The sequence below is a fragment of the Carassius carassius genome, chromosome 15, assembly GCF_963082965.1.
Source record: "Carassius carassius chromosome 15, fCarCar2.1, whole genome shotgun sequence".
NCBI classification, from domain to species: Eukaryota; Metazoa; Chordata; class Actinopteri; order Cypriniformes; family Cyprinidae; genus Carassius; species Carassius carassius.
This window is the reverse complement of record NC_081769.1, coordinates 7,013,886-7,025,346: the sequence shown is the minus strand read 5'-3', so window position 1 is coordinate 7,025,346 and position 11,461 is coordinate 7,013,886. Positions and strand designations below refer to the sequence as shown.

At 34.8% G+C, this 11,461-nt stretch overlaps 2 protein-coding genes across 2 annotated transcripts; one reads left to right on the top strand and one right to left on the bottom strand.

The window, feature by feature from the left end:
• Window positions 1-238: 238 nt before the first annotated feature.
• Window positions 239-4,680, bottom strand: pmvk (phosphomevalonate kinase). Its single transcript, XM_059566987.1, has 5 exons — window positions 4,573-4,680; window positions 4,430-4,493; window positions 1,563-1,715; window positions 1,123-1,252; window positions 239-792 (listed from the first exon to the last, which is right to left on the bottom strand). The coding sequence occupies exons 1-5, from the start codon at window positions 4,659-4,661 to the stop codon at window positions 620-622; spliced, it is 609 nt and encodes a 202-aa protein (XP_059422970.1). The 5' UTR covers window positions 4,662-4,680; the 3' UTR covers window positions 239-619.
• A 659-nt stretch (window positions 4,681-5,339) lies between these two features.
• eaf1 (ELL associated factor 1) lies at window positions 5,340-11,033 on the top strand. The gene is made up of 6 exons (XM_059567312.1): window positions 5,340-5,658; window positions 6,024-6,118; window positions 6,206-6,342; window positions 6,962-7,128; window positions 8,474-8,665; window positions 10,349-11,033. Exons 1-6 carry the CDS (start codon window positions 5,556-5,558, stop codon window positions 10,396-10,398), a joined length of 744 nt encoding a protein of 247 aa, XP_059423295.1. The 5' UTR covers window positions 5,340-5,555; the 3' UTR covers window positions 10,399-11,033.
• The last annotated feature ends 428 nt before the right edge of the window (window positions 11,034-11,461 follow it).

Here is an 11,461-nt window from a genome sequence, read left to right as displayed (position 1 = left end):
AAATGAACTTTTTGATGATATTTTAATTATATGACCAGCACCTGTCTACTGTCCGTCTACTATTTAAGACAATACATAGCCTGACTTCACCATTAAAACATTTTGTGAATATTAGAACAGCTACTCACCAGTTTACAAGGGGTGGGGAAAGAGGGGACTGTATTATTCCTGTCTTGCACATATTCAAACAAAGCACCTTGACGTACCCTGTCCCAGTTTTGGAAAAACCACACACAAACCATATGGACTACTTTTATGTGTTTTTAACAAGAACAGTCACAGTTCTTTCACCCCTCAGCAATTCGAGGATGAAATTTGAATTTTTCATTTGTATAGTTAAATACATTAATATTGTACACAGAAAGCACCAAACATAATGGTACTTTTTAATCATCATTCATCAAAAATAGAGTATATACAAAATGATATATATGTTTATAACATATAGGCAAAGAATGATCTTTTTTGTAACAAAAAGAGAATAACAAGAGATGTTTAGGAATGCCTAAACAAAGAGGGTGAGTAAATTATGATGAGAGCCATCCATTGAAATACAGAAGATTTTGCAAGTTCTTCAATGAGCATGATAAATGAACTGATACCAAAAAAGCAACTTTTATTATACTGGTTTAATGTTATTCTGTGTGTTTGATTCCTCCTCCGGTGACTTGATCAAAGACAGTAGATCCTCCAGCTGTTTCTCCAGAACGTCATCAGCTCCATCGTTCCTAATGATAAAGTCAAACTTCACACCCTCATCCAAACCACACTCGGACTCGGCGTCATCTATACCTGGACAGGCACATAATGACATGATCACATCATTACCACAATTCAATTCAAGTTTATTTGTATAGCGCTTTTTATGATACAAATCATTGCATAGCAACTTTACAGAAAATTAAGTTTCTACAATATTTAGTAGTAGCTTATCAGCGATGATTGTCAGTTTATGTGCATATGACAGAAATTTTCAGAAAAATGAATACAAGGCGTAGTCAAACAGACGATGAACACTATTAACAGCAATTATTATATGATGCAATCACACTTATAGCAAAATTGGGTAGTTCTGTATCTTGTTTCAGAGTTAACAACACTGTTTTTCTTCAGCATTTTTACCTTTGTTGAATCTCCAGCCCCTCTGTGATCTCGTCTGCTCTGAAGCCTCCACCCGAACACAGATACATCTCTCAGGAAACTCTTCATGGAACCATTGCACGTCTGACATCCTTCTGCAATCACTGATTATCTGAGTGAGGGATAGTATGTGATACATGTCAGCCATCATTCTTCAAGTTATACCACTCTTTTATTTTTCAGGTTTGTAGTGAAGACGTTTGAGTTTTTCTGTGTATCTTATGACAGTTTTCCTCAAATGAAATGTTGAGAGAGCAGCTCTGGAGATGAAGTTCATGTCCTCTTATACAGTAGTGAGTCAAGCTTGCTTTAGTATGTGTAGTAGACTAAAGCTGCGTGCCTCATTCACACATTCTTAGATAATCTTAAGACTTGAAGACCACCTCCAGCTCGCAGGTTGTTGAGGGTGAGAAAGCTCATACCCAGATGGGCTGTGTGGCATGTTTGATGGCCAGTCTACAGAAGAAGCCGGAGTCCTGGTGTCTCTTCATCTCACCCCAGCGGATCATGTCAGCACGATAACTCTCCTTATACTGACCAGAACCCAACAGCTCCTCGTAGTCAAGACTATGATCCTGATATTCAGAAATACATTAGTTTCTGTTAAAGTTTTCACATAGAACTACAACAATTTCCATTGCACAACACAAACAGAATGATATTTCAGAGAATGCACATCAACATTTAAATGCATGTTACTCCCAAAAGTTTGCTAAATATCTTCAAGGAACATGAGCTTTATTTAATATCCTAATGATTTTTGGCATAAAAAGAAAAATCTAAAATTTTTACCCATTTCTTATTGTTGGCTATTGCAAAAAATATACCTGTGTGCTATTTATGAATGTTTTTTTGGTCACACAATATTATACAGTGATAAGAAAAAGTATGTGAGCCTTATTGGAATTAGTTTGTTTTTCAGCATTAATTGGTCAAAAAATTGGATGAAAATAAGATGACATATTAAGACCATTTAATGCAGAAAACGAACCAATTCTGAACCTTTTCTTGCCACTGTATACTCTATGTTATAGGAGTAACCTGTGTCAAACTGTATTAATCATTAAATGTAAATAAGCTTGCTGAACGACATGCTTTATGTAAGCAATAAACATTTGAGAAAACTGTAAATCTAGGGTAAAACAAGGTCACATTATTCTCCTCACCCCTCAGCTATAGAAAAATAAGAGGGAAACATGAAGAGGTTACAGGTTGTCTACAGCAGTTTAGATGAGAAGGAGATTAAGTTTTGAAAGCAAACATCGCCTGTATCATATCTTTATCAAATATCATATGGCTGATTGAGATGCACCAATCTACTAAAATAAATGGCTTAGGAATACTGGCCCAGCAATTATTTTGAGACTTAAGCCACTATTTAAATAATCGTATTGGCATTATATATCAAAATAGTAAAATATGGTGTATAAAAAAAAATCTAGCACATGCCCTAACAAAACATATTTGTTATGTATCCAATGATAAATATATATTGTTCAAAACATTATACACTATAAATATATTTTTCAAAATCTTGGACACTCTCTTTGTGTCAGACTTTGTGGAACATGATTTTTGTTAATGTGGTGGAACTATACTTGACAGGACTTGACTTGACTAAGCTTGACAGGAAATGACTTCATACATTCACAGTAAAATGACAAAAAAATATGAATTTGTTACAAATAATTGCAAAGTGGCTTAGAAAACATACATGAATATATATATATATATATATATATATACATACATACATACATACATACAGAAAATCAGCAGATTTATGTGGGCTATTAAAGACTGATCTATCATAAATGATACAAAACATAAAACCCATTTGCAAACTTTTTCTTTAGATATTTTAATATGTAAAACTAAACTATTCCATTTAACCCTCTGGGCTTCTTCGCCCGAAAACGGGCGAAAACTTGAACGTTTTGAAATGTTTAATTTTTTTGCTTCATCGGATGGGGATGAAACTTGGTGACTTTTGTTGTATTACCTATATGAACACACAAAAAAATCAAGGAGATGATTCTGATATGTTAAAGGGTCGTAAAAAAAGAAGTCACACTTAGCTTCCTCCCGCCCGAAAACGGGCGACATAGGAAATGAATGGGAAATACGAAAAAATAGGAAAACTCAGAGAAACTTTTGGTGGTACAAGCTACAGATCAGCAACTGTGCTGAAAAAAAGTGTACAGCAATGAAGGGGTGACACTCTAGAACATCAAGAGTGCAAATAAGATCCCCCCCCACACACACACACACACCCACGCACACAAACACACACACACATACACAGATAAACTGGCGACTGCAACAGCAAATTTGTAGAATATTCCACATAAAAATCAATAAATGAAAAAAAAAAACTTGCTCAAATGCACACACACACACACACACACAGAGAGAGAGAGAGAGAGAGAGAGAGAGAGAGAGAGAAAGAGAGAAAGAGAGAGACTGGTAAGACTGCAACAGCAAATTTTGAGAATATGCAAAAATAAATAAATAAAAAATACAAAAAGAGACTCTCGCTCAAATGCAACACACACACACACACACACACACACATTCACTCACACATACACACACACACACACACACATTGTGTTCCCTTTCTAACCAAATGCTATAGTTTGATTGTAATCATAATGCAAAACCTGATACTTATCTAAACATTTTTGTTAAGAAAATAAAGTAATCATCTTTTAGAATATCTAAATGTATATCTAAATAAAAAAAACGAATAAGATAGAGAAATCATGTCTAAAACAACAAAAGGAATCAAAAAGCCTTTCTATATAGGATATATAGGAAGCTATAGACAGCCTACAGGCTGGTACAGGACATTACACAAAAGTGGCTATTTTTTAAAGCCACTAGATGAAGTTCTTCTCCTGGAACATTTTTTTTTTAGGCTGGCACTCTATTTTGATGTGAAATGCTGCATTTATTGATTTTTTTTTTTTAAATAAATAAAAAATAAAAAATGATATATTAATTCTAATGGAAAAAAATAGCTCATAAAAATTATATAATTAATGCAAAGTATCATAAAAAAAAATCTAAAAATTCTAAATAATAATCAGAAAAAATTATAGAACAAAAATATATTTGATTGGTTATCCTGGGAAAAAGTAAAGTACAATTTTAAGGCTTCGCCCGTTTTCGGGCGGGAGGAAGCTAAGTGTGACCCATTTACGAAGAAGCCCAGAGGGTTAAACAAATCTTGCTATTGTTTCAGAACGTATGTCAGGCTTTTCAGGGTTAAAGATGTGTGCTGTACCTTAGCATACTGCTGTTTGAGAGGAGCAGACAGTCTGAGTATGCAGCACATCTCTTCTGTCAGTCTGTCATTCAGAAGAGCATGCATTTATTCATGATTTTCATCTATTCACTCAACAGTGTTAAATCAACTCGAGATCTCACCTTTTCTGTATTAAATCTGTCACATAGTCCTTCCCTGACTTTCGCTTCCCACTGAATAAAAGAATGATCCTCGGTTGTGTAGATGTCATGGTTGTGAACTGCTCTACATACATAACGTTACTCGAAGCTGACACATGTTCACATGTTCGGCTTTAGGTCTATTTACCGTAATGAACCGAGATAACGTAGGATTGAAATAATAAAAACACGCTTTGATCCTGCTGTCTTAGCTGTCCTTAAGAAGATGTTTTTTTTTTTTTACTTTAAGTTATTAACACAGTATGTGATTTTTATTTTTTCATTTAAAGAAAGTGTAAGTGTACGTGTGTCGAAACGTCAAAAAACGTAATGCTTGGTGTTTTGTGTATTTACGGAAATCGGACGAGTGTCACGCCATCAACTCACAGGGTACGTGATAAACAATTTAACTTTTTTTTTTTTTTTTTGAAGCTGAAGCATTTTATTATGGAATATTATTTAGATATCACCAGTGATTGTTAAAAAAAGATGGTAATACTATTTTGCTCACCTTTTTTCACTGACATAACTGAACCGGAAGTCAAACGACAGAATCGTTTTTTTTTGTTCTCTCTGAATTTCGTTCTTTTTTTATCCCCTTACTTTTGTGAAGAAAACAAACTTCCAAATTATTTACATGCAGTTGTGCTTACACGCAATCATACTGAATGATTTTTTTTTTCTCATAATACCTTTATTTCAATCATTATTATTTATTGATTTCATTGTCATTTTGAGCTTTCGTTCACTTTGAAATACGAACAGCTCAGCTGATACATTCTTTTCTGCATTATGTTTTAAATACTAATTGACTTCTGAACCATAATAACATAACATCTTTGGCAAAGGCGTTACTTTTGTTTTCGTGACCCGGAAGTTTTGGATTACTCTTTGTTTACATGTGACATTCACCGAAGACTTTGTTATTTCGTGCAAGGCTGGTGAACTCAATGTGACGCGCAGTGATGAACGGCAGCTCGAACCCGCCTCTGGATAAAGAAGAGCATGTGTTAAAGCTCGGAGACAGTTTCGAGAAGAGGCCAAAATCATCTTTTCATACCATCAGATGTGAGTCCATCAAGAATGACATAACTGAATAAACTGAATGGCATACAAACACACCTCTTATCTCAAGAGTCTTACCAGTATTTGGAAACTGAAAATGATATACGTCCCTCAGACCTGACCGTAGATTTGGTGTTATAAATGTGTGGATGATGAAAATCATTGACAGTATTAACATTATGACTTGTTCCACACATACGGCGCCTTTAGATTCTAACGAATGAATGAAAGCATGCATAAATAAATACAATCAAATGGACGAAAACACTGTTTATAACTTACATTGAGCCAGCAGTAAAAATATGCATGGGTTTATTATTATAAGTAAATAATAAATTGCCATACTGTGTGTTCACTTTATTCCACAGATGATTTTAAACCAGCATCCATCGATACATCCTGTGAAGGAGAATTACAAGTAGGAAAAGGAGATGAGGTTACCATCACATTACCACACATACCAGTAAGAGTCTCTATCCATAAGATCTGTGGCTGATTCATGTATGAATGAAACCCTGTCTATGGACCACTCACTGTCATTTCTCTCAAGGGCTCCACTCCACCAATGACAGTGTTTAAGGGCAACAAAAGGCCGTATCAGAAAGACTGCGTTCTCATCATCAACCACGACACGGGAGAGTTCATGCTGGAAAAGCTCAGCAGCAGCATACAAGTCAAGAAGACAAGGTGAGCAGCCGAATGAACTGTGAAGATTTGTTTGTGAAGAGATGTCAGGTGAAGTGTCACCTAGTCACCAGGTCTTTTTGACCGAAAACATATGGACATTGATTAGTCTCTCTCTCTTTTTAAAATGAATAATAGTGTTCCTGTAGTTCAGATGATATGCTGCTTAAAACTGAGTGCTGAATCCAGTGTTTCTGAGTTAAAAACATAAAATACTCTAAGCTCATCTATAGAAAATAGGTCTGTTTTTTTATTTTTATTTTCAAGGAGAACGCCTGTGCCATTTGTGCTTATAAATGTTAGTGCATGCGATATTACTTATTCATTCAAAAGATACATAAAAGCTGTAATAATATTCTACATGAGACATGGAATATTCCCATTAACATCACATGACACCAGCAACACTGGTATTACGCGGACCATAGTTTGAAGACCACTGAGCTATTCAGTTTAATGTGAATGTGAGCGTGTGTGTAAACCGCTGATTTATAATAAATCATACATAGATCAGTGGTGCAAACAGACAGAAATCTGACTGGTTCAGATTGTGCTGTATTTTGACTTTCACTGTGGGTCGTCAGTGTGTGTGATGCAGCAGATGTCTGTTTGTGTTGGTCAGAGCTGAGGGCAGCAGTAAGATCCAGGCTCGTATAGAGCAGCAGTCAGTGAGAGCGAACCAGCTGACACCACAGTCCCGCCCCCCCCTCAAGCCCGGAGCGGGGGCTAAGACCTCCCCATCCAAAGACAACCCTTCACCTGAGCCTCAGCTGGATGACATCAAACGAGGTCAGACCGCATGCTTGCGATTACACACTTATACTCAGTTATCAATGATAGACTACTAGATTTTTGTCTTTTTTTATTAAACATTAAATACATATATTTAATGAAAATAACAATCAGCTGGACGTCTGTACGCACTGTGCGTACCACGAGTGCTCTGATGACTTGAGAAATGTCTTCTGTGGGAATGTTTAAACAGTTATTAGGGATGTCCTGTATTTCTGTCAACTGAACCAGCAATTCAAATCATTTGTGAATTTTATATCATTCTTTTGAGTCAGTTTTTTCTTTTCGGTGAATGTTTGCGCAAAAGGTCTAAATCGAGTGGCATTCATTCAGACCACTCTCAGAATCGTCTGAAGTCAGCAAAGCACCAAAGACCAAATAGCCCAAATGTGCTGCATGTCTCAACGATGTTGAAACAGTAAGCTACATTTGTTCTGCTTGATAGTTTGGTCTGAAGAATCAGTTCTTAACTGCATAATTGACTACAGAGTTGAATTATTAACATGATGATATATTGATTTTTACATTTTGTAGTGATGTTTGTGATTAAAAAAGCCTCCTCACCACTAGATACAATTATGCTGGCGTGAAAATTTTTTTTTTTTTTAAATGATGATTTATGATATGATGAAACTTACAACAACAGCAACCACAACAAGCTAATTTTAACAGGAAACTGACGAAATTAAAACAGATAAAACATAGCTTTTTGATAGAAAAAGGTAATATTCAATTTAAGAATACAAATATGTGGATTCTGTAAAACCTAGGTTAAAAAGTTAGGTTATTTAGATAATTCAAAATACACACATAGTTTATCTTGATTCAAAAAATTTGATTCAACCCCATTACATTTTTTTGCGTTATTATCAAAAATATTAAATTACTTTTTTCTTTTTTTAAAGAACTTTACCCAGTCCAGCTGTGGCTTATGTGTGTATTAATGCATGCATTGTAATATCACTAAGTTTTGTGTATCTGCAATTTAATGTGACTTTACACTGATATTTTAGATTTTGTAACATTTTCGGCTTTGCTTTTTAACCTACAAAAATATTATTTAATATTAATATAATTAATGTTTGGCACAAAAAAAATGGTGAGACCATCTTTTAAATTCTTATGAATATGTTTTAGGGATTTGTGACCCTATCTATATATATTTTTTAAATATGATTACTCTTCATTGTTTTACATGTTTTAAATTCAAAAAGTGATTTCCAGGGTTAAATATTTGTGTGCCCTAGCAGGAAATAAAATTGTGCTGTGTTTTGTTTAGGTCTAAAATGACTGAATTCAGCTGTTTTTTGGGCTAAATCTTTGTGGCTTGCTCTTGTCTCAGAGCTGCGGGCCGAGGTGGATGTGATCGAGCAGATGAGCAGCAGCGGCAGCAGCAGTTCGTCAGACTCTGGCAGTGGTGATGACAGCTCCTGCAGTGACCGAGAACAGGACACTCATCTGTCCCCCAGCAGGAACAACATGGACAACGGAATCAACCAATCACAAGGCAGCAATCAGCTGATGAACACACTCCGTAAGAGCATTCACAATCATTTTATTCACTGCTACAGCCATACACAAGTATTTCTCATCAGCAAAAAAAAACAACAACAAAAAATAAAACTAAAGCATGATGCAGTACAAAAACAGGCAGTAGAATGACACTGACAGATTTGGTGGTCAACTTTTTTACATTTTAGGGTACATTTACATAACTATGTACTAAAAATGGAAAAATATTTTAATTTTTCATATACAGACAACAATACTGTCAAAATGATCCCTATAAGGCATGTTTCCATTACAAATCAAACTGAAATTGTGAATTAATAATATGCCTAATGGAAACAATTTCGCAAAAACGCCCATATATCTTAAAAAAGTCTTTACGCTTTTCAGGCAATGCAAAAAAGGAATAATTTGCAAAACTGCAATGGAAACTTTTTATTTTTCACATTTACAGGTCACAAGGCATATGCAAAAATTCATATGTTCATTCTTCAGTGTAGTGTATAACCTAAGAAACACTTCATACATGGCCGCTCTCCAGTATAAGGGGCTTTCCCTACCATTAATGCTCAGACATTTTTCACTGCACACCTCTGATACAGCCACTGAAGCTGATTGTGGCCACTCTAGTCGATGCTTGTGTTTATTCCAGCCACACCAATCACGTTTCTGAAGCGGCTCTCTGTGCTGCTTCTGTAATGATACACATATACGCCTCCTTTGAATAAATATAGTCAAAAATCCATCAAAATCTCACCAAAATCCATTGCCATGACTTATCGCAAGAGGCAAAAGTTTACGTTTTAGCCACATAAAATTGGTTAATGGAAACGCCATCATTTCAAAATCATTTTCTATCATAATTTATAAAATATCGACAAAGTTTTGCGCAAATCTGCAATTGAAACGCACCTACTCTAAGCTACTACTAAACTACTAAAAACACTGTATTATGCATTCCGGGCCAGGAGTTTGCAATGTAAAAAAACACTATGCTGCATATAAACTGAACATGTAATACACATGCGCATGACGCCACCATTTTCACAAATTCATGTTTTTCTAGTTTACACAGAAATGGTAACATTATTGTTATCTAAACTTTTTCCGTTTTCAAAAGTTTGCATTTCATAATGCTGTTTTCATGTAAATGAAGGACCAATGACAAATATAATTTTTTTTCCATTTTTAGTTGACAATGGTGTCGCATAAATGGTCCCTAAAGGCCCGTTCACACCAAGTACGATTACTATAAAGATAACGATAAAGATATAGTTCTAAAAATCATTCTCAATATTAAAGAATAGCAGTCAATACCACAGTTGTAACGATAAGGGCACAGAGAAACAATATTGTTGGAACCACTTTCAGAACAATTTTATTTCAGTTGATGAACGATAAAAACATTGACAGCCAATCAGAATCTATCCTGCTGAAACAAGCGCGAGAATTTAAAGCAGCAGACAATATTGTTCACTGGTGTGGATGCTAATATTGTTATCTTTATAGTTCTCATTCTTGGTGTGAACGGGGCTTAATACTTGGAGAGGTACTGTTAAAGTAGTCTTATTTCAACTTTTTTCATTATATGTTAGTTAATGAAAAAAAAAGAACTGACTTGCTGGGACATTAAAGTACCTGTACTTAAAGGAACACCTTACTCTGTTTTATATGGTAAACTGTTTTGTTGGTATCTTTTTTCCTTTAGGAAATGATCTTCAGCTAAGTGAATCTGGCAGTGACAGTGACATCGATTGACCTTCTAGCTGATGTTACAAACATAGATTGTGTTTCTCTACGTTACGTGCTTTCATAGATGATATCGGTCTTTTTGAAGTGGTTTCATAGATATCAGTGCTTTTGAAGTTTTATCTTGAGCTTATAATGGCTTCATGTTAACATGAAAGTGTTGATGAATGTAAAATAGTTTTAATAGATTTTATTTTTATTGCGAAAGGAAATGTCTTAACAGATATTGTTGTTTAAATCATTAAAACTGAATATTGTACCGTTGGTTCAGTATTTTTATGAAGCTAAAAATCATCAGTCAACATGGCTTGTTAATTTCCCCTCATGTTCAGTGTTGCATAAACCAAATTAATTGCGTGATCTTTATTCTGACTACTTTTCGCATTGATGTTCAGCCAAAATGTGTTACACAGTTTAGAATTCAGTGGCAACTGACAAGTACAAATGATTTTGTCACATTTTTTGTGTTCACATAAAACATGTTAAAAAAATGTCAATACTCAAGTGTCTCAAAATATGTGTATGTGGTTATCTATAGAAGTGTATACTGTTGGTTTAACCAAAAATAAATTGTTTTATTGCACTGTAAACAATATTAATGTTGTAAACACTGAACTTGTATTAAACCTGGAACAGTTGTTTCATTCTCCGTGGTTATGTAATTCAGATCTGCATTATCATACAGAAAGGAAGTAGATGGTCTTGGTCATTTCAAGGGGGGTCTCATGAAAACCAACAAAAAATACAGTGGACACGCGGCTAATAACTAAATATATTACTGCTACTAAACAACAAAAACAACTCAGCATATCAACTAACTTTGTTTTTAATTTTTGTTAATTGCAGTTTGCAAACAAAATGCTCAAACTTTAAAGGGTTAGTTCACCCAAAAATGAAAATTGTCATTAATGACTCACCCTCATGTTGTTCCAAACCCGTAAGACCTCAGTTTATCTTTGGAACACAGTTTTAGATATTTTAAGATTTAGTCCGAGAGCTTTCAGTCCCTCCATTGAAACTGTGTGTACCGTATACTGTCCATGTCCAGAAAGGTAAGAAAAACACCATCAAA

What these genes read in the sequence shown, in the direction of transcription:
- pmvk (XM_059566987.1), bottom strand. Translation starts at nt 4,661, where the DNA reads ATGACATCTACACAACCGAGGATCATTCTTTTATTCAGTGGGAAGCGA. An exon ending in ACAGATTTAATACAGAAAAG is followed by an intron (nt 4,494 to 4,572) that starts GTGAGATCTCGA and finishes TCTGAATGACAG; the next exon opens with ACTGACAGAAGAGATGTGCT. An exon ending in TCAAACAGCAGTATGCTAAG is followed by an intron (nt 1,716 to 4,429) that starts GTACAGCACACA and finishes TCTGAATATCAG; the next exon opens with GATCATAGTCTTGACTACGA.
- eaf1 (XM_059567312.1), top strand. Translation starts at nt 5,556, where the DNA reads ATGAACGGCAGCTCGAACCCGCCTCTGGATAAAGAAGAGCATGTGTTA. An exon ending in ATACAAGTCAAGAAGACAAG is followed by an intron (nt 6,343 to 6,961) that starts GTGAGCAGCCGA and finishes TGTGTTGGTCAG; the next exon opens with AGCTGAGGGCAGCAGTAAGA. An exon ending in TCAGCTGATGAACACACTCC is followed by an intron (nt 8,666 to 10,348) that starts GTAAGAGCATTC and finishes TTTTTCCTTTAG; the next exon opens with GAAATGATCTTCAGCTAAGT.